Source organism: Tamandua tetradactyla, chromosome 4 (assembly GCF_023851605.1).
Source record: "Tamandua tetradactyla isolate mTamTet1 chromosome 4, mTamTet1.pri, whole genome shotgun sequence".
Taxonomy (NCBI): Eukaryota; Metazoa; Chordata; class Mammalia; order Pilosa; family Myrmecophagidae; genus Tamandua; species Tamandua tetradactyla.
In genome coordinates, this window is record NC_135330.1 from 38,037,353 (window position 1) to 38,060,486 (window position 23,134).

The following is a 23,134-nucleotide window of genomic DNA, read 5'->3' on the forward strand; positions in this document are numbered from 1 at the left end:
CCTTGGGCCAAATTAATTTGCAAAACACTTTATACATTATTTCAGCTGTTCCTCAGAACAACCTAAGTGAAGCAGGAAAACCAGGTGCTATCTTTCTAATAAGTAAATGGAAATTTGGAGAAGTTAGAGACATGCCTGAGGTCACTCTGCTGGTTTGGCAAAGGGCCTAGACTGCAGCTGTCTGCCCTCCTAGGCTGGTGTCATGTCCACTGTACCATGTAACTTCACATCTGATGGTTAAACTAGATTACAACCACTGGTAATTTAGTGCCAGAAATATCTTAAGTCCTTTCTTTCATAACACCAGATTATCTAATCTCCAGGTAAAAGATGTGAGCTCTGCGATGACGGCTACTTTGGAGATCCTCTGGGTAGAAATGGCCCAGTGAGGCTTTGCCGCCTGTGCCAGTGTAATGACAACATTGATCCCAATGCTGTTGGAAATTGTAATCGCTTGACCGGAGAGTGCCTGAAGTGCATCTACAACACTGCTGGCTTCTACTGTGACCGGTGCAAAGATGGATTTTTTGGAAATCCTCTAGCTCCCAATCCAGCAGACAAATGCAAAGGTAATCAACCATCAGTCAGATTCTGTCATAATAATACTTTTTTCTGGAGAATTTCTTGTGTGGTCACTTTAAAAATGGCAGTTGTTTGGTCTAAAGCAGCACTATCTAGTAGAAATACAGTGTGAACCACTTATATAATTTAAAATATTCTAGTAGCTATGTTAAAAAAGGTAGAAGGAAACAGGTGAAATGGATTTTGATAATATATTTTATTTAACCTAATATATTCAATATTTTATCATCCCAATAAGTAATCAGTATAAAAATCCTTAATGAGATATTTTCTCTTCAAAATCTGGTATATATTTCACATTTATAGTATATCTCAATTCAGATTCTCCATATTTTAAGTGCCCAATAGCCATATACGGCTAGTGGCTATCATATTGGACAATGCAAGTCTAATGAATCTCTTTTTTATATTTCTGTTTTAGTATTTCTGTTAAGCATTTCGCGTCTTTCTCTGTCTCTGTCTCCTGCTTAGCCTGTGATTGCAGTCCCTATGGTACCGTGAAGCAGCAGAGCAACTGTAACCCTGTGACTGGACTGTGCGAATGTCTGCCGCATGTGACGGGCAGGGACTGCGGTGCCTGTGACCCTGGCTTCTATAACCTGCAGAGTGGACAAGGCTGTGAGAGGTGAGGCATTGGGGGCCTGTGCCAGAATTAGTCTTTGCCTTTTTTTGATTGTGAGGAATGCATTTTTACAAGTTATATTTAACAGTTGACATGACTTTGTTCAAAAAATATTTGGGTGCCTAATAAAGGCAAGGCACCTTTGAGACACTACTGGGGAATTATAATTAAGATAATGAGAGAGACGAGTGGAGCACAGTGGTTCCAGTTTTGTCAGAATCACCCAAGGAATGTTTCAAAAACATGAATTACAGGATATTTTCCAAGATACTTAGACTCGGAGTCTCCAAAGGATGCAGCCTAGGAATTTCTGTTTTCAGAAGCTCCTAGTCAGTTCTGATGCAGTCTTGAGTTGGGGAATCACTGGTAGCAGTTTTAGTAATAGCGTAGCAGTGTTTGCATGGGCTAGGTTAGAAAGAGGTTCTGATTTGGACTTGTGAAAATTCCTTGAACGTCAGGGGCTTACCCACTCTTAACATTCTGTCTTCCTAAACAAATTACATCAGTGCTACGCTGGAAAGAAAAGAAGAAAAGATTTTCTTAAAATCTGTTTTCTTACCTGAGAAGTGTCTTGTGTACCTTTTCAGGTGTGACTGCCATGCTTTAGGTTCCACCAATGGCCAGTGTGATATCCGCACCGGCCAGTGTGAGTGCCAGCCAGGCATCACCGGTCAGCACTGTGAGCGGTGTGAAGTCAGCCACTTTGGCTTTGGACCTGAAGGCTGCAAACGTAAGTGATGTTGATAACATAGAACTTTAAGGATCTCTTAATTCCAGTTATATTTAAGTCCAGAAATGACTTTTGACAGCCTCAGTCTAGCTACCTGACTTATCATCAGGCGGCATGTAAATCCTCATAGATGCTTTATAAGATGAATATTATACTTTCCTAAAACACTAGAGATAAAGGACTTCTCTGGTTTCTCTGCCACCACCTTATTTACATCTCCTCTATGGTGTTTCTGATTCTTGCCTTTTTTCACCTTTTATTTGTCCAGTGGAAAGTCTCTGATTACTGAGCTTTCCTCAGTGCCTAATGAAACTTTTTATTTTGAGATAATTTCAAACTTACAGGAAAGTTGCAAATATAATTCAGAAATAATACAGAGAACTCAATATAACCCCACCCAGATATCCAGATTTACCAACTTGTAATATTTTGCCTCATCTGTTATATTCTTCTAACTAGCTAGCTAGCTGTTTTCTAAACCGTTGAGAGTAGGTTGCATACATCATACTCCTTTACTATTCAGTACTTCCGTGTATATCCTAAGAACAAGGAAATTTACTTATGTAACCACATTAAGTACAATTATCAAGTTCAAGGAATTTAACATTGATGTAAAGATTATAGGGGATGCAAGGGTAGTTCATTGGTAGAATTCTTACCTGCCATGTAGGAGACCCAGGTTCCATTCCTGGTCTATGCACTTCCCAAAAAACAAACAAGCAAAACAAACAAAAAAGTAATAAGTGGCACTGCAATAATGGGAACTCACATGGAAAAATAATGAAATGTGACCCTACCATATAGCATACAAAAAAAACAAAAAGATTATAGTCCATATTCTGATTTTTTCCATTGTCCCAAAAATGACCTTTTGGGCATTTTCTCCTCCATTATTAGACCAGTCCAATATCATGTATTACATTTAATTGTCACTTTCTCTTTAGACTCTTTAAATCTTTTTTTTTTTTTTTGCTATGGTAGCATGTATACAACCTAAAACTTCCCATATTGACCACTCCCAAGTATACAATTCACTGACATTAAACACATTTATAGTGTTTTGCTGCCATTACCGCCATCTATTACTGAAACTCTTCCATCACCCCAAACAGAAAACCTGGATCCATCATTCATTAATTCTGTTCCACCGCCTTCCTACTCCTAGTAACTTATGCTCTACTTTCTGTCTCCATGATGCTTGCTTCTTCTAGGCGTTTCATATAAGGGAGATCATATAGAGTTTGTTCTTTTGTGGCTTGCTTAGTGGAATCAACCTGTTATCTTCAAGGTTCATTCATGTTGTAGCACGTATCAGAACTTCATTCTTTTTTATAGCTAATATTCCTTTGGATGTGTATACCGCATTTTGTTTATCCATTTATCTGTTGGTGGAAACTTGGGTTGTTTCCACCTTTTGGCTGTTGTGAATCATGCTGCTATAAACATTGGTATACAAAATTCCAATTTTATGCTTTGGAATATATACATAAAAGTGAGATTAACAGTTCATACAGTAGGTCTGTGTTTAATTTGAGGAGGAATTAATGAAACTTTTGTATTGATCACATTCCTAGTGCAGATAATGAAACAGTGGAGTATTTTGTTCACAGTGTGTTTGTTGACTTACTGGCTGCAGTTGCTTCCCACCCTTGGGGGCCTTTGGTATGGTTACGTATAAACATCTGCTTCTCCTTGGCATAAACACTTGCCTGGAATTAGGCCTCGGAACAGTTTGGTTTTGGCTTTCTGAATTCCTTCATTTCTCCTGTGAAATGTAGCATAAGTCATTGGCTCAGTTCAGAGAACAAAGTGAGTAAATAAACTATAAAATAATGCAAAATAAGCATTAATATTTGGGTTTTCCAGTTCCTTAGTGAGCGAAATATAAAATGGAGAGCTGAGGTAGAATTGAAGTCTTGAGGTACTTGAAAATAACACAGATTAGTTTGATTATTATATAATTATTATTATATAACCATTATTAATTTATATAATTATCAAATAACATGAAATGTGCCCCAAAGCAAGCACATTTTAAAACTGACTTTTGCTTTAACAATTGCTATGTTTCTGTTAAGCAGACTTTACTATTTCAATTCTCATAAATAGTCCTTTTGTTCAGTGTTTATTTTTACTGTTAGTACAATCAGTTTATCGATCAGCATCAATTATGATGTTCCCTTTTCCCTTAATTTTCCAGCCTGTGACTGTCATCCTGAAGGGTCTCTTTCACTCCAGTGCAAAGATGATGGTCGCTGTGAATGCAAAGAAGGCTTTGTGGGAACTCGTTGTGACCAATGTGAAGAGAACTATTTCTACAATCGATCTTGGCCTGGCTGCCAGGAATGTCCAGCATGTTACCGGCTGGTCAAGGATAAGGTACACTGTCAACAACACATTCACTCTTTCATTCATTCAGCAAACATTGAATGAGCACTTACTGTGTGCTAAGCTGTTGAGAGAAAGTGGTCAACAGGGTAGACATGACCCCTGCTCTCAAAATCTTGTGTTCTAGTCAGGAGACAAAAAAAGGAAAGAAACAAAAGAAATACTAGTTGTGATTAACATAATAAAGAGAAAAAAGAGAATAACTGGGTGAATTACATTATATAAGGCATCTCTAAGGAAAATCATCTAAGGTGTGAGCTCTTATGGATAAGGTGAGAGTCAAGTGGTAAGCAGTGCATAGCTTGTTCAAGGCAGAGGAAACGTGGTTTAGTAGGGACAAGTTATATAGGGCTGTGTTAACCAAGTAAGCAATTTAGTTCTTTGAAATCCAGTTTATATTGTTTATCTCTTAAGAATAGCATTCTGACTACTATGCGAAAAATGGTGGCTAGGAGTGGGTCAAAGAGGAGACTTAGATTGGATTGGAGAGATATGAATGTTTGGGGGATGAGAGTTAGAGAAGAAAAGGATAGGGAAAGAGAAGAACCAAGAATGGGTCTTGGATTTTTGGCTTAAGGTAGCTAGAGGGGTTATTTATTAACATGAAGATGACTCAGAGAGAACAGATTTAAGGGGAAAACCGAAAGAGTAGTTGAATGTTCAGTTTGAGATGCCTGTTAGAAAGCCATGTAGCCATCAGGAATGTCATCCAAAACCCAAGGATGAGGCCAGGAATAGGGGATCATCGGCACATAGTGTTCAAGTCAAAGGAATGGTGCTGACAGTTTTTCTTTTGAAGACAGAGAAATAAGGAAAAATAGCCCATATTGACTGTGTAGATCCACATGAAATGTACAGCTGTACGTATTCATAGAGCCCCGTTATTCCTGTGGGAAGTACCATCGAGTGGTTCGGAAATACGTACGTGTCGTAATTTTCCCTTTTCCTCTTTCACCCTGTTCAGGTGGCTGATCACCGAGCGAAACTCCAAGAATTAGAGAGTCTCATAGCAAACCTTGGAACTGGAGAAGAGATGGTAACAGATAAAGCCTTTGAGGACAGACTAAAGGAAGCAGAGAAAGAAGTTATGAATCTCCTCCTCGAGGCCCAGGATGTCAAAGGTACCCGTGATTAAATAGTGGGTAACTTATGTGAGACGAACAGTTTTTAGGTGTTGTTTGTAACTCAAGGCTTATTAGTAGGGTTTTTATAAAATTCTTTCCAAGTTTTTAAATCATTTGTAGAATAGGACTTACTGATTTTTAAATATTTTTAAAAACGAGAACCTGTCAACACATCAAAAACCGTTAGATGTTCTAATTCCAAGCATTGTGTAAATCTGTTCCATTACAAGGTGTTTTGAAATAGAGGAAAAATCATTGAAAGTGTATATTTTTAGTCAAACATTATTTTTAAGAGGAAAACTTGAAATTTTGATTTGTTCTCATGCTATTGAGTGAAAATTTATTTTATGCACTGCTTTATTTCCTTAGAGAGGGACTCTTCTAAGGGAAAATTGTGTTCTTCAAGTACTGACTGAACAGCTTTAAACACTTTGTATTTTTGACAAATGTGAAGATTTGTATCTAGTTATGAAATTTCATGTCTGGCGAACACATGTGTTAATAACATTATATAAAAATAAGTATTTTATATATTATGTACAAATTTAAGGTCCTTTACAATTAGATAGATCAATCCTTCCACATCTTACCTGGAGACCTGCCCATAGCAGAGAAGTAGTTGAATTAAGATTTAGAAGACAATTTGTTTATTTTAAAATGCTTTCATTGACTTTAAAAGGAACAATTTTTAAAGTTAAAAGAAATTATTTTTAAAAATTTACTAGCTTAATCAGCTCATTCTAAAATTTATTGTTGTTTCTTACTCTGTGAATCACACTTTTTCCTAAACTTGGACAAGTCCTTTTTTTTTTAGCATCTGTAGTATGTTGGGCATTGTGCTAAGCACCAAGAATAAGAAGGTAAATAAACTACTCGTTCTCTCAGGTGCTCACCTTCTCGCTGGCACCATTTTTGCTTTGGGCCTTTCCATCATTGAGATACAAATGTCCACACTGGTGGACTTAGGAAAAACTTGTCAGAAAAGTATGATTGGGAGAGTAGAAAGTAGTATTACCCTGTGGCATAAGCAGCTGCCTCAGATTTCATGTGAGATAATATGCTGCTGCCCCAAAAATAATTTATTGTTCTTCTGCAATTGCAGATGTAGACCAAAATTTGATGGATCGCCTGCAGAGAGTGAATAATACTCTGTCCAGCCAAATTGGCCGTTTACAGAATATCCGGACTGCCATCGAAGAGACTGGAAACTTGGCTGAGCAAGCACGTGCCCGGGTAGAGAGCACAGAGAGGTTGATTGAAATTGCGTCCAGAGAACTTGAGAAAGCAAAAGTCGCTGTTGCCAATGTGGTAAGTGATTGTGAATATCTGAGATGAGAATAGGGGGAGTCCCACGATTAAGTTGTAGCAAGTCTGTTACTGGCAGTGGAGTGCTACTTCAACTGAACTGGCATCTTTTTATTTGTCCTTAAATATGGAGCCAGAAGGGTATTTTGCTTCTAGTTGTCATGAAATAGTTACCATGAGCTGGATGAAAACCAAAGGACAGCTGTTTTCGTCTGCAGCCTTGTTCCTTCTGTGGCACTAGGCAATTTCATCTTCCTTTATCCTTTACTGAAAATAGATATAGTAGGGCGGTGCAACAGTGGCTCAGTGGCAGAATTCTCGCCTGCCATGCTGGAGACATGGGTTCAGTTCCCGGTGCCTGCCCATGAAAAAAAAATAGATACAGTAATCTGTGATCAAGGATGCTGACATTAAGAAAAAATCTCTGAAAATAAAAAGAGGTATTCTTTTGCTAGATAGCACTTTAAAAATCTTAGTGTTATGTCCTTCTCCTTACAACCAATCCTTTTTTCCTGCTTTATTTTTCTCTATAGTAATGATCATTATCTAACATGTTATGCATTTTGCTTATTTATCATTTATTGTCTGGCTACTTCCATGAGAATGTAACCTCCATAGAGACGAGAATTTTTCTGTTTTGTTCATTTCTGTATCCCCAGCACTTGCACAAAATAAATGCTCAATAAATACTTGTTGAATTATAAAAAAAAAAAAAAAAAATTTAGTGTTCAACATGTGCTTTATTAAATTTAAATAATTTGGTCGTTTGAGATAATACTTTATTTCCTTTTCAGTCAATCACTCAGCCAGAGTCTACAGGGGACCCAAACAACATGACTCTTTTGGCAGAAGAGGCGCGAAAGCTCGCTGAGCGGTAACCTCCAGATCCCTGTTTTAATGGTTAAATCATAACTTCTCTTATGGTGTATATGTGTTGCCCCATTCCATTCTCACAGACGCTTTTCACATAATCTACTTTTTCAAAGTATGCTCTCTCTTCGGAAACTTTACCAGCTGTGTGTGCTCTTTCTTTCCTTATCCTTTGAAATTATTTACTTTGAATATTAGTAATAATTTGGAGAGAAATTGTATTTGTACATCTCAAAAAAAAATCGTGATATTTCTGGATTTTTAACCTCAAAAATTTGAAGTTAGTCGATTTCTTAAAAGCTCAGTAGAGTGGTATCTTTTTAAAAAAATTATTTTTAATGAAAATTTTTAATTTTCAAGAGTCTCAATGCAAGACATTTACCAACCCATAGTACATTTGTAAACTAGCCAAAGAAAACAGATAATTTTCAATCGACTTATTTTTCTGTGAGGTCATTTCTTTAGAAGACTTTACATTGTAGAGGGCATCAAGTTAAAAAATATTTTTTTCCACGAAATCGCTAAAATGTAGACTCCATGAGGGCAGGTGTTTTTATTTTATTCCGTGCTGAAGCCCCAGTGCCTAAAACAATGCCTGACAAATAGTGGATACTCAGTAAATATTTGTGGATGTATCGTGTGACGGGTTACAGACCTCATTTACAGTTGTTAGATTTGTTTGACATACAGGTCATGGATGGGTGGTGCTTCAGTAATCCTGATGTTAAAATTTTAGCCTCAGTGCCTCAAAACAATTACATTAGTTTCCTGCTTTAATATTAGCTCTCTTTCTATTCTGTATAAATATGAATGTGTGCACCTTGTAATCTAGTTCTCAGAGCATTCATAATTTCATAGCTGGATCTTATTTTAAAAAGACAACTGAAAAAATTATGGAAAACTTCCAAGAAGTTTCAGTCTTGGAGAGAAATTAACTCTTCATGTAAGCATCATGAATACAACTTTATCATACCAAAAATAATGGCCACATATGACAGTGGAACAATATAAAATAAAATTGTAGAACTGAAAAAAACCTCAGAGGATACCACAGCTACGATGCATTTTTGACTGGAGTCCATGTTGACATATTCATTGCTATTTGGTGTTGGGTTGCTTTTCCTGGCTAGTAATTAGGTTGCATGCGAGAAGTCTGCTCGTGAGAAGTCTGAATAGTTGAGGCTGTTTTAAGGATATGAAGTGACTGAACTAGACTAGCAAATTGTTAATAAAGGTTAGATCTGGGATTTGAGTTTATGACTAGATTAATGATTTCTTATTAGCATACAAGGTTTCGTATGTAAATTATTCTTAAATAATTATATTTAAAAGTTATTTTCCTGAAGGAATATAAACATTTATCCCTATAAAATTTGTACCATTAATTTTCTTGAAAACTTTGGACCATTTCCAAGAAAATGGTCATTCAGCCCCACTGAAAGGATCACAAAATTCTAAATATTCCATTGTTTGTAGAACTGTGCCCAAGTTAGTACTATATAATAAAGTAAGAATCACCTAAATTCTGCATCTCTATCAGACGGTTCTGTTTCATGGTTTATCTTTTCTTTTATGTTGTAACAGCCATAAACAAGAAGCTGATGACATTGTACGAGTGGCAAAGACAGCCAATGATACATCAACTGAGGCATATAATCTGCTTTTGAAGACACTGGCAGGGGAAAATAAAACACAATTTGAGATTGAAGAGCTTAATAAGAAGTGAGTATAATTTTAAAGTGGCTTCCAGCCCTTAAGATGTTCTTATAAGTAACACCAGTTCAATGAGAAGTTAAATGCTAGTGGTTTCAGGGCATATGTTCGTGCAGTAAGATTTCTTTTGTTAATCATGCCCTTGAAATGGTGCCATAATTAGAATAGAGGATACAGAGCTGTGGAACTTTTATTTGATTCAATTCCTGAAACTACAGAGAATAGTAACAAAGCTAGCCATGACACTTAAAATTGAGTAAAAATTATAAAAAATTATAAATAAATGGAAAAAATGAGAAAATATGTTAGAGTAAGCAGAGAAAAATACACTTGAGCTACAAAATATGTTAGAGTAAATAAAGGGTGTCTGAAATAAGAAAGTATACAGTCAGCCATAGGTTATAAATAGACATGAGATGAGATATAAATTTCAGTCATCTTGGTGTTAAATAAAAGTATTTTACTGTAGTATTTTCTTTTGAGGTTTTGGAAATGCGAACATGTTTAAACTAGACTGAATTTAGTTCAACTTAAGATGCTAAAACCCAAGTTACTTGTTAAATCACCTCTTTTGGTCCTTAGGTATGAACAGGCAAAGAACATCTCCCGGGACCTGGAGAAGCAAGCTGCCCGCGTGAATGAGGAGGCCAAGAAGGCTGGTGATAAAGCTGTGGAGATCTATGCCAGTGTGGCTCAGCTCACTCCAGTGGACTCAGAGGCGCTGGAGGTATGGCTGAGAGGCTGAGTGCTCGTGGCTGTTGGTTGTCACTGCTGTCATCCCTCCAGAGCTCCCACTCCCCTCCCCCCCACTCCCCTCCCCCCCACTCCCCTCCCCCCCACTCCCCTCCCCCCACTCCCCTCCCCCCCACTCCTCCCCGCACGCTCACACAGGTGAGAGAGAGCTTTTCTGATTGCATTGCGACTATGCCAGCCCCCCACCTTCTCTGTCCTCCAGCTGACTCACTGTGAAGTTGAGTTCTGTTTTATATACGGTAGTGGGACTTAAAGGTAAAGAATCCTGTGGTTAGAAACACTATGTAGCAATGACTTCTTTAGCACTATGAATAGTCACTGCTGAATCTCTCATATAAATGGAAGTTATAATATATTTGGATTACTTCAAGCAGAGTACACTTGGGCTCTTACTGCTAGGTGCTGTCTGGTAGAGAACTAGAAAGAAATAAAAGAGAATGGTTTAAATGAAAGAACTATCTCAGGATGCTCAGGGGCAAATAGAATATTTGGGGATTAGTGGGATTTTATTTCATATCTGTAGTCTGTTCATGGATTCTCATACCAGGCTCTGTATAAATGGTGTATTTTTTACATTAAATTTGAAGTTTGTGGTTTCACTTTTTGTATCTGAGGTATTAACTTGATTTTTACCATAAAGGCTTAGCTCTCTTCAGAAATATACTGTACGGTTCCATATATGTGAAATTTGAGGACAGTTAAAACTAATCTGTGATGGCAGAAATGCAGTGGCAGCTGCATTGGTAGAGAATTGAGGGGTGAAGATTGACTAGAAGGGAGGACAAGGGAACTTTCTGGAGTGATGGAAGTATTCTGTGTCATAATTGGAGTGTTGGCTACATAGGTTAGTCTATTTGTCAAAACTCAGCAAACCACTCATGTAAGAGCTGTAATTTCACCGTGCTTGAAGTGTCCTCAGTTTTTTTTTTAATCATGATCTTTGCTCTCCTTTTAAAAATATCTGTTGAGTATGAAGTGTTACAGTAATTAGGCGTACCTTTTCCTCAGTTTAGTTTTGTCTAAAAGGTAGTGATCTTACTTGTTCTTCACAGAATGAGGCAAATAAAATAAAGAAAGAAGCTAAAGATCTGGACCGTCTGATTGACCAGAAGTTAAAAGATTATGAGGATCTCAGAGAAGACATGAGAGGGAAGGAATTTGAGGTTAAGAACCTTCTGGAGAAAGGAAAGACTGAACAGCAGGTTGGTTTGATTTGCAGGTTGCTTCATTTCTTGCGGGTTGATTTGGAACAGTCCATGTATCAGCTGTGTCTAATCTTGCGGCAGTTTCAGAAGCAGCAAACCACAAGTGTTAGAGGTGCTGTATGTGATGCCTGGACCTAATATGCTGCCTGCCACTGCACCTCGGGTGGTGGCCTCCAGGTGCCTGGTCTGTTAGGATAGGGGAGGGACTTACTTTGGGGGGTTCGTTCTCTGATCTGCCCTGTGCTTGCAGACTGCCGACCAACTCCTAGCCCGAGCTGATGCCGCCAAGGCTCTTGCTGAAGAAGCTGCAAAAAAGGGACGGAATACTTTACAAGAAGCCAATGACATTCTCAATAACCTGAAAGGTATAAAAGTCTCGGATAACAGGGGTAGATTGGTATGGTTCCTCCTCTTGGGTGATTTGGGGTTTTTTTTTTTGTTTGTTTTTTACAAAAGTTTTGTCATGAGAAACTTCAAAAATACACAAAATTAAAAATCACAGTATAATAGATCCCTATAAAGTGAGTGTATGGATTCAACAGTAGTCATGATTTTTATCATGTTATTTCATTGTTCCCCCAATATCCGCCCTATTTTTTTTTTTTATTTTTTTAAATCCCAGAGCTAGTATTATTTTACTGTACATACTTCAGTATGCAAAATTTAACAATTAAAAATTTTTTTTAATTGGACATTTTCTTATATTAGGGTAATTAGTGTAACCTAGATATAACTCCTATTTGGCTGACTTATGATGATAAATAGAACTTCTTAACTTTAATTTTCTCTGCCAGTGGCATCTAATACTTGGTTTTTACATTCTTCACCCTAAATAGAAGAGAAATGTGCCAGATTCACAGACCTGACCAAGATTCTCCTCTGACAAAATAATCATAGGTTCTGGAAATAGGGACAGCAATATAGGATAATGGTTTAAAATATGGGCTCTGCTGTCATCAAGACTCGGTTCAAATCCTTGCTTGACCTCATACTTACTATGGATTCTTGGGCAAATGATCTAAACTCTTTAATCCTCAGTTTTCTCTGATGTGAAAATGAAACAATACCTGTATCACAGGGACAAAGTTCTCAATACAATACCTAACACAGAGTAACACTAAATAAATTGCAGCTTTTAGTTCTGGTTGAGGTGGTTGTATTGGCATATTCATGCTCTGCCTTAAAGTAAATGTTCAGATAAGAAATATCTTTCCAGAAATGGTTTCTATTCAGATGACTAATCCTGGAAAATCTGCACAAGATGTGTTGTTTGCTCTCTTCTTAAGATTTGAGTCCATTGCTGTTTTTATTGTTTTCCCTAAATTTCAGTGGTCCCAAAACAAAATCCAGTTGCATCTCCCTGAACGGTTTCCTTTTTCACTTATTGAGAGTTTTGTTCAAATGCATTTCTTGAACTCATTTTAGATTTTGATAGACGAGTGAACGATAACAAGACTGCAGCAGAGGAGGCACTAAGGAAGATTCCTGCCATCAACCAGACTATAGCTGAGGCCAATGAAAAGACAAGGGAAGCACAGCTGGCTCTGGGCAACGCTGCTGCTGATGCCACAGAAGCTAAGAGCAAGGCCCACGCGGCTGAGCAGATCGCCACTGCCGTCCAAAAGGTGTGCCCTTTCCTCCTCTCCAAAACAAAGCTTCATATTTCCCTAGGAATTTTCCAGTTTCTTTGCAGATCCACAAAGCCGTTGCAGATTTTTTTCTTGGAATCCAATAGAATTGTCTTAAATCATCCTTGCCATTTGTTTTTTGGTAGGCACTTGATTAAGAAGGAAGAATCACTGGAATGACCCTTTACTCTAAAATTACTACAACTCAGTGGCAGACTCTGAGGTGTGGAAGGAAAATGGCTATAGGGGTCTATAGAGCTCCCCCTTGGCCCTGGTTAAACAAAGAGCAGTCTTATCAGACTTTTCCTAAATAGACAGTTTTTTGACATGGAGAGTTGACAGTTTTTTTTAATAACAACTTTCAAGCCCCTCTTTCAAGTGTATTACCATTTCCAAGCCCCGGTATATAGAATTTCTGTAGCTCAGATTCTTTAGACTCAACGTAAAGGTTCATTACTTTAGGCCGAATTTTCCCTACTTAAAGGTCAATTTGTTGGTTTAAGTATTATTTAAAGAATAAAAAGAGAGTTTGGAACTGTTTCAAAATTATGTGTATGACCATCACACATTTTTAAATTTATTTGTAATAGTTTTGGCTCTTAGGTTAATTATATTTTATAAAATAGTCATGTTTTTAGGGTGATGGTCTTTTGTACATTATGATGAACTGCCAAGAAGAACCAGGCTAGCTCTGTGTTTAAAAGTCTCCAAGTGAAAGAGTCTAATCATCATTGTATGGTAGAAAGTGTACCCCATTTAAGTGTTATCTTTTATTAGTTGTGTGACTTCAACTAAAAATGTCAATAATCGAACTTTTAGTTTTAAGGATTGAATAAAAGTACACACAATTATAAAATAAAAATGCTATTATGTTAGATGATGTTATTTTTTTAAACATCATTTGGAGCCCAAGTAAATGATGTCAGGATAATATAGTATAAATTGCTATAGTGATCTTTTTGGATTGTATTTTTTAACCATTGCAAAAATTATAAAAGGGAGTGGAAGCATTCTGTAGAGAAGGGGAAGCTTTTTTTTTTTTTTTACCCCCGTTAGTAATTTGCTTATTTTATTCCTAGAATGCTACCAGTACCAAGGCAGAAGCTGAAAGGACTTTTGCAGAAGTTACAGATCTAGATAAAGATGTGAACAATATGTTGAAACAACTACAGGAAGCTGAAAATGAGTTGAAAAGAAAACAAGATGATGCTGACCAGGATATGATGATGGCAGGGATGGTAAGGGATTTTGGCATATTTGTTTATAGGCAGAAAGTGAAGGGTATTTAATAATAAAGACCCCCAGTTGTTGAGAAGAATTTTTCATATTGACTTCCCTTTTTCATTGCATTTTCTAGTAAGGAATTGGTTTAGTAACTTACATAAAAGACAAAGAATTTGGATTTTCTGCCAGGTATTTCTGTTGCACAATTGTCCTGTTCCAAAGCTACTCTCAGTTAAAAGCAGAGCATTGTTTGACATATTTGAGGTTTTAGGACATTTAAAGCTATATATTTATATATTTTAATAAGTAATTCATGAATGGCATAAAATCAAAAGGGAATACAATAAAAAGTTCATTACCTTCCTACTCTTTTTGTTGCTGTTGTTCTCCCAGCAACCTGTTCCCTAAAGGCAAAGACCGATTTCTTGTGTATAAGGAAATTTTTGAAGATGACGTTCTCTACCCCCACACCACCAAAATGCGTCAAACTTGTATACAATTTTATTTTTAACCTTTCGTGATGATTTATATACATAACCATTTATTAGAAAATTGACTTGCAAATGCACAGCCTAAGAAAGAGCTAAGGTCCATTTTTCTGTTTTATGTTATATATTGCTTTTGAATGCATTTGAAGGAATCATAATAGGAATATTTCTTTCCAGTCCAGTGTTAACAATTACAGTAATGATTGGCATGAATTTGTTTTAATTGAGAACTTTCAGTACAAGGAAGAGGCCCTTCCTTCTCCTGCTGCTGCTGTAAGACTGGTGTATCTTTTTCATCTTGGGATAGAGAGGAGAAATACTAGGCTTGTTAATAAGTAAAGAAGAATCCTCCTGCAAATACCTTATTTTATATATGCCTTTTGTTTGTTTATATTGTCCTAATTTTCTGGGCAAGAAGTAGCCCAAATAGAAATTCCATATGGTTTAAAAAAATGTATTTTTCATAAATGCTGAGGGTCTATGGATTTCTTTTTTAATGTAAATATAGAGACATTAGCTTTGGATCCTGCTGAAAGAAGGAAAAGAATATATCCTTTATGAGCTTTAAAAGAAGAGAATGGATTTAGTTCAAAGGGTGAAAATAAGATACATCTTTTATTACTTTGGGTAAATAACTTCTAAGGAACACAAAATGTCCTCACATATATTATCCCATTTATATTTACATCAGTCCTGAAAAGCCTGCATTGGATCAGTATTGCTTGTGACTATAAACTTTTTTCCTTTTTTGTAACTGAAAGAGTGGAGGCACTGTTTGTTCCTACAAGATGAGTCTAGAGCCAGCAGGCTAGATGCATCTTTCCCCTCTCTCAGCACCTTTGCAGGAAACCCTATGAAGGTTCAGTAAAAATGGCTGTAAGATGAACAAAGATTAATCATGTATTTATGAAGATGTTTCCCCTTGCTTTATTTTTCTTTTAAAATTTTCACTTTGTTTTGTTCTAAAAAATGTTGTCTTAACCCCAAAACTAAGAAAAACAGTTATGTAGTAGGAAGCAAGAAACCACTCATTTGTATCCTGACTGGATTTATTTGTGAGAGCATGTTTTCTGATGTGTAGACATTTCCTCTTCCATTGCGGTTTTCTGTGACTCATGCACAGTGTATTTGTTCAGGTTTCATGGAGTTTCCCCAAATATATTTTACCTTTGGTTGGCTTTTAAAATATACATTGTATGGAGGAAAAATATGGAAGTATTAAATTTGACCTCGGAAACCCCTGATATGCTCCCAAACGTTGAGAACTCCCAAGTTAATAGGGCAAGCCCTTGATCTTGAGTTGTGCTGTTATGAAACTTATTTCTGTAGCAGAGAAGCTAAGCCTACCTATAATAATGCCTAAGAGTTACTTCTAGAAAACCTCTTTAGTTGCTCAGATGTGGCTTCTCTCTCTGTAGGCCAACCCTGCATGTAAGTAACATCATTACCCTCACCCCTACATGGGAGATGACATCCAGGGTTGAGCCTGGCCTGGCACTGTGGGAACAACAATGCCTTCTTTACCAGAAGAGGGAAAGAAATGTAACAGAATAAGGTCCAGTGGCTAAGAGATTTCAAATAGAGTCTAGAGATAATTCTGGAGGTTACTCTCCTGCAAGCTTTAGCTAGATATTGCTAATTGCCATGGTATGCCGTGCCCCAACCAACAGTATTCCTACTAAAATACTAAAGAATACCCAGAGCTCTATCTGAAGCTCTATAAAAGTTTCACTCACTGAGTTTATTTTTCAAAAACCTATAATCTCCAGATGGTTCCTAGGCCAGATAAGCCTTGAAACCCAGAGTTTCCAGTCTCTCTAAGAATATTAGCCAGTTGCTCCCCCTCATACCCTTTTCAAAGTGAAGACGTTAGAATGGCCATAGCCCAAATACCCTAAAGAACAGGAGAAAGGATCAAAGGAGAAGGAGTTGTATCACAGAAGATAGGATTTAACAAATAAGTATGACTACTGAATCATTATAGTGATATTTCTTTCTTAGTCTCCAGTGTCTTAGAGCAGCTAGAAAGAAAGACCTGAAATGGTGGAGTTGTAACCCATACCATACTTAGAAATTTGTTCTAAAACTACTTGTTAAAATGTACTTTGAAATTTATCACTTTTTTTTGTATATATATTTCACAATAAAAAATATTAAAAATTTTTTTTAATATACATTATATTACCTCAATAAATGAGGGAGAGAGTGTGTGTGCGTGGGTGTGCACATGTGTGTATAGTGACTGGGGCAGAAGGGTTTCACAGAAAAGCTTCCCTTGGTTATAAAAATTTTCTGAGAACAGGATTTTCTCATAATCAAGTCCTTAGGAGTGTCCTGAATGACATGTTTCGGTTCTCAAGTGTGGTTTTTATACTCATTCTTTAAAAGTGACTTGGACTTTACTGTCAGTAAACTCCCAAGTATTCTTAATTTTTTATGCATGTGTAAAGGAGATAATAGTGGTCTTTGAAATACAGTGAGCATACACATGGACTCTCTCTTCATTACTGCGATATGAAGTAGAAATAGCAACACCCTCAGTACAAAGATGTGGCAAAAATAAAATCTGCAGTGAGAGATTGTAGCTTTATGAGTTGGGAAAGGGGAAAGCTTCCGAAAATTAGATTTGTTGGCTCATTGAGGGAAAGTGTTTAAAGCAGGTGAAAGCATGTAGTCGTGACTATTTTGTATCATTTACCCTTTTTTCCTCTACAGGCTTCACAGGCTGCTCAGGAAGCTGAGATCAATGCCAGAAAGGCCAAGAACTTCGCCACCAGCCTCCTCAACATTATTAACGACCTCCTGGAGAAGCTGGGTAGGTGGCCATAGAGTCATTTTAGTTTATCTCTGAATTCCAAGAGGATCCTTCTTCCTGGGATCTGATGTGATTGACTCACAAGCAGATAATATAGATTGACCTTGATCCCCTTTCAAGTACTCCATTAAATTATTAATATTTATATTTCTTTTATCTCTTGCTTGTTTAAAATAGCTTATAAAATAAGTATGTGTCTTGCGAGTTGGAGCCTTTCTTATGAGGGACTTGCTCTATTACAAAGGTGATCTACTCATCTACTTTACAGTGTGAACCAAATCGTGACTTCAGGTTGTGTTAATTCACCAAGTACTTACTAGGTGCCTTATTTGAATCCTGTTCTCCATAGAACATTGTGATCCAAGGACTTTCTTTTTCTATCTTGAACGTAGGCTGCTACCTGGGGTGGCTCACTTACGTTCAAGGTTTAGGCTTCAATTGGACAGTGATTTATCTTAGTTCATTCTCTGGCTGAGTATCTTTCAGGGATTTAGATAAAGGATTTCAATGATAGAATAAGAGAACACTTTAAACTGGCCATGACTTCATTGCCTGGAATTCTTTTCATTTCCTAACTGAAGGATTTCTGATGAGGTGAAAAACTTTTGTTCCAAAAGAGAGAAGAAATTGAATTTTCAAGGAAGTATAAGCATACTGAAACGTTTTAATCCAATTTGATAGAAAATAGGATTTGTTGTTGGACATACGTAATTTTGTCACCAGACCACATTATAAGGTGGTAGGTATTACTCTAGCCGGGACAGCTTTGTAGCAAGGCATTATATATTAATTTGGTAACCTTTCAAGTTGGGCAGTGTTCTGTTTTATGGGTTTTCTTGGTGGGGATGATTATATTTCTTACCTCAAATGTCAAAAATAATAATTTATATGCTAGAAGAGTGATTTAAAGTGGAAGTAAACTGGAAGAGGTAGCTTTTCGTGGCAGAAAAGGCTGGACTTTAAAGTTGGTCACACTGGGTTGTAATCTTTGCTTTATTGCCTGTTAGCTGTGCGAATACGGAGGGCATGCTACTTAAGATTTGAGAATCACTGGTATAAAAAGTTGTTGTGAAAACTAAATCAACTATAGTATGTATGAAGTACCATTTATTGCACAGCTTTCTGCTTTCATTTGTGATAGAAGCAGTATCTTTCAAAAGAACTTTTTCTTTACTAAATTTAAAGTGAACTTTTGTGGAAACTATTTCACCATTCCAACCATGGCCATTTTCCATGGGAGGACTCCTAATAATGTCTTCCCTCCTGAAAGCAGAAGTACCCCCTCCCCACCCCACCCAACCAACTCATCTCCCCTGAAATCTGTCCAGGGGGTAAGGCTTAGGGTTCTGTCGGGGTGGGGGGAGATATGTTCTGTTGGATGGCACTAAAATGATACACAGATTACACAGGAAAATGTGGGAAAGGTATTAAATGTAGCCAAATGGCCTTTAGGACCCTGAAGTGAGGCTTCAAGTCTAGAACATGGTAGCTGTGCATTTAGTAAATGTTTCACAGAAACCATTTCTCCTAGGGAAAAAAACACCCAACCCAGTATTAATTACATGCTCCAACCCATCACTGCTGGGTTAGGTCAGCGTTTGTCTTGGATTATGTTATGTCCCCGTTCGACGTCAGTAACCTGCAAGTCATGTCCTCAGTGCTGCCTTTGCATGGCTGCAGCTGCTGGGCTTAGTTTATAAGAAGGTGAGTGGCAGTACTCGGGGATGCTGCCATAAACCTTCCTGAATGCATCTGTTCTCTTCTGTGCACTTTCTGACTCCACAGGGCAGCTGGATACGGTGGACCTGAACAAGCTGAATGACATTGAAGACACCCTAAACAAAGCCAAAAATGAAATGCGGGTCAGTGATCTGGACAGGAAAGTGTCTGACCTGGAGAATGAAGCCAAGAAGCAGGAGGCTGCCATCCTGGACTATAACAGAGAGATCGAGGAGATAATGAAGGACATTCGCAACCTGGAAGACATCAAGAAGACTTTACCATCTGGCTGCTTCAACACCCCGTCCATTGAGAAGCCCTGACATCTCCCTTCAAGGCTGGAAGGCACGTCCCCTTGGCAGGGGATCAGTCATGAGGCCGTGGAGTGCCTTAACACAAAGATTACATTTTTCAGACCCCCACTTCTGTGCTTCTCTCCATCACTGTCCTTTTGAACCAGAAAAGTCACAAGGTTTAAAGAGAAGCAAGTCATCCTTAATTGGGAACAAAAGGTTTTATCTAATAAAGTCTCTCTCCCACCCAAACCATTACCTTACCCACACTTTCCCTTCTGACTTGGCATCCTTCCTTCGCATACAATGGTGTGATTGCATTGTGTGAACTGGTGTATGCCGGGGCAGAGCAGTTAGCCCTCCCCTCTGTCACTGACACCAGCAGAACCTCCCCAGTCTCAGTGTTCTTATTTCTATGAAGGAAAAGCTTGGCTACGAATAGTACTGATAGTGATGGCCAGTATAATGATAGAGAAAGAAATATGTCTGCCCCTCCTGCCCCTCCTCCTTTTAAGCAAAAGGAAATAAACATCCTGTGCCAAAGGTATTGATCAGATAGAATTTCGTTTGCCATCCATGAGTTGTTTTATCTATTCTGAGTGAAGGACACGGAGCCATCTGTGGGTAAGGATGCAGTTATTCACGGCAATTTCTAGAACGTGAGACTGAAGAATTTCTCATACATTAATAATTGACTAGGAAGATAAACTTCCTTAGACCTATGGGCAGCTTATAACTTAAATCTGGATGGGCAGCTTGCACTCACCAATAGACCAGTAGACATCTTTTTATATACCTATAAATGGAATTTATTCAGAGATACAGGGATATGATAACCACTAAAGTCTTCTAAAATCAAACTAATGCTCAGAGGTTTTTTTTAGTATATTAGTCTTGGAGCTAGTGTTATCTGGCAGAGAACTGTCGGTCCCTAAGATCTTGACAAACAAAGCACAAGACAAATCTCCTTGTCCTAATCTCTTTTGCAAAGAGATACAATTTGGATCTAACTTGTTTTGTCAAGATCTGACATTCCCATTTTTCTTCTATTGGAGAGAGATGAAACATTTGACCCTTAGCCCCAGTTTTCTTTTGATGTTCCCAACTTCTAGTATCCCATAACACGTTGTTGTTTATCCTGGTGGCAGATCACTTGCCCTCAGTCTTTCACACAACTGTAATCACCATTGACTTCCTGCACCTTGTGATTTAAACCCACTTTAAATTTCCCCTCTGCGTTTAGGGAGACAACCCTCACGTGGAGTTTCCTAGTGGGATTCCTAACTTTGGATCCTTGGCCCTGTGATTTTCTTTTGGGATCACAGTGTGACAGTTCTCTGCCACACACCCCTCCCTCCTCCTGACCTGTCTTTGAAATTCATATATAGCCTTTAACACTATGCAACTTTATACCTGGCGCAGCGGGGGAAAGAAACTATTATCTGACACACTGGTGCTATTAATTATTTCAAATTTATATTTTTGTGTGAATATTTTTTTTTTATTTTTGTTTTGTTTATCATTATAGAGTAAGGAATTTATGTAAATATACTTGGTCCTGTTTCTAGAATGGCACTATCTGTTCACTTCACTCCACTTTTCCTCTTCACTGGCTTTAAAACACCTCTATATCCCTCCCTCCCTCCCATCAAGAATTCTTTGGATTGTATTGGTTCCCCATTACTTTGTTTTTGCCTTGTGTTTGCAGCCTCTCCATTCTTTAATATTAATATCAACCTGCTTTCCTCCACACATAGCCACTATACAGAGGTACCTCAGACCCTCTCCCATGCTGTCCTGGCAATCCTAATCTGTGCATGATATGGTTCTTAATGCCTGTTCCAGAGCAGGAAAGCCAGGCTGACTGGAGATGGTGAAAGTAGGAAAGTTTTGCTAATGGGCATCTTCAGCACCACTCTTAGTCTAGCCAGGAATGCATTAGAGATGCCCTTTCAGGAAATTGAGCTGGATGGATCCATTTTATAAGTGAGTGCAAGATGCCTGAGCTCTCTTAGTGCTACAGATGGGCAGACTGGGAGGCAGAGTGTAGCTTAGTTCTTGGTTATCCCACTTTCCCTTGCCAAAGTTTACCAAAAATGTTTTGACTTGGCACACTCCTAAGCTTTTACTCTGTCCTTCTCTCTGGCCTCTTACATTATCACAGGAGGCATGGCTTTTTCTGGCCACGTTTTCACATCAGTGTTTCCTGACTAGTTCCTCTTGTCAAGTGGTCACATCCTAGAGTATACATTTTGGCCAGAGTTGCAGGAAAAGGACTGACTTTAGGCTGCCAACGTAGTTTCCCATCTAGCCTATGGATCAGGGTCACTTCAGCAACTCTTTGGCCAAGATGGATTTTTTTATTTTGTTTTGCTTTTTATTTTTGTTTCTTTGCTTTTTCCCTTCTCCATCTGTGTGGTATATTTTTAAAACAGAATTTTATTTTTAAAATAAAAGTTCTTTATAAGACGATACCTTAATTACACTCTTGCAATATAGCCATTATTTTATTGTATAGTTCCAGGTATCTGTATTTTATGTAATGAAATTGACAGGATGGCTGCTGCAGAATGCTGGGTGCCACAGGGAACATAACTGCTATTTTTCCCTGAAATTTTGCCTTTTAATCCCAATTGTGGCCCTTTTACATGTGCCTTCACTTCAGCTGTTTGCCTTAATCTTTACAGTCTTGCTCTCCAGGGTGGTGAATAAAATGCAACACTTGGCATTTTTTATGTTTAAAAAGAAAGTATTTTATTTATAATAAAGTCTGAATATTTGTAACCCTTTACATATCTGGTGTGGCCTGAGTGTGGTACTGGGGGTATTAGATGTTTTAAAAAGTACTGTGAAGGGAAGCTGCTTGTAACATCTTATTTGGGTTGATGACAATCCAGTTTTGTTTTCTTTTTTTCTAACCTTTCTCAGCTTGAGATACTTTGGTATAGTTCAGAGGTCAGCAAGTTTTTTTCCGCAAAGTAAATAGTAAATATTTTAGGCTTTGTCACAGCCGCTCCGCTCTGCTGTTGAGGCATGAAAGCAGCCATAGACAATATGTAAACAGATGGTCATGGCTGTGTTCCAGTAAAACTTTATTTACAAAAATAAGCTGGAGGCCACTGGGCTTTGGTTTGCCAGACCCTGGTGTAGTGACTACTGAGAAGTATTTTTCTATTATTTGGGCATTAATAAATGCATTTTAAAATTCAGTTGTCTTTCCACCTTTTAAATTGCACATGTCTTTAGCTAAAGGTAGTTAATGAGGAACATTCTGAAACATATAATGGAATGAAATGAAAAAGTAAGTCCTGTGCTGCTGGACCCAGCAGACCTGGAGTAGCTAAGTGCGCCTCCTCCGTCTGGAGGGTTGATGGGATGGGACTAGCATGGATTCGAGACCATGTTTGGAATCCAGGGCTGCAAAGACAGCAGGAAGGCTTCCTTTCCACACTTTCATCCTCTGTTTATATCCTTTATAGCCTAGTCCCTATGCCACCTTCCCAATCTTCTCAATTGTCATAACTGTGATACCTGTTATCACAACCTGAACCCTTCCTCAGAGAGAGCTTTAGAGGGCACTAGTTACTAGCTTTCTTACATACCTTCACCCAAAACCACTTTCCCTGATTTGCAGGATCCTATTCAGATGCAAATATGTCTCCTTTGTGGGGATTA

General features: G+C 37.9%; 1 protein-coding gene across 1 annotated transcript in view; it reads left to right on the forward strand.

Moving 5' to 3' along the window:
• Positions 1 to 22,250, forward strand: part of LAMC1 (laminin subunit gamma 1) — a 110,135-nt gene extending 87,885 nt beyond the window's left edge. Inside the window, exons 14-28 of the mRNA XM_077157198.1 lie at positions 324 to 569; positions 1,054 to 1,207; positions 1,792 to 1,934; positions 4,135 to 4,313; positions 5,287 to 5,443; positions 6,549 to 6,754; positions 7,546 to 7,625; positions 9,206 to 9,343; positions 9,917 to 10,061; positions 11,140 to 11,289; positions 11,543 to 11,657; positions 12,718 to 12,917; positions 14,000 to 14,158; positions 17,348 to 17,447; positions 19,233 to 22,250. Of these exons, the coding sequence (XP_077013313.1) occupies positions 324 to 569; positions 1,054 to 1,207; positions 1,792 to 1,934; positions 4,135 to 4,313; positions 5,287 to 5,443; positions 6,549 to 6,754; positions 7,546 to 7,625; positions 9,206 to 9,343; positions 9,917 to 10,061; positions 11,140 to 11,289; positions 11,543 to 11,657; positions 12,718 to 12,917; positions 14,000 to 14,158; positions 17,348 to 17,447; positions 19,233 to 19,489 (2,429 nt within the window). The 3' untranslated portion in view covers positions 19,490 to 22,250. The remainder of the gene's footprint in view (positions 1 to 323; positions 570 to 1,053; positions 1,208 to 1,791; positions 1,935 to 4,134; positions 4,314 to 5,286; positions 5,444 to 6,548; positions 6,755 to 7,545; positions 7,626 to 9,205; positions 9,344 to 9,916; positions 10,062 to 11,139; positions 11,290 to 11,542; positions 11,658 to 12,717; positions 12,918 to 13,999; positions 14,159 to 17,347; positions 17,448 to 19,232) is intronic.
• Positions 22,251 to 23,134: the final 884 nt, after the last annotated feature.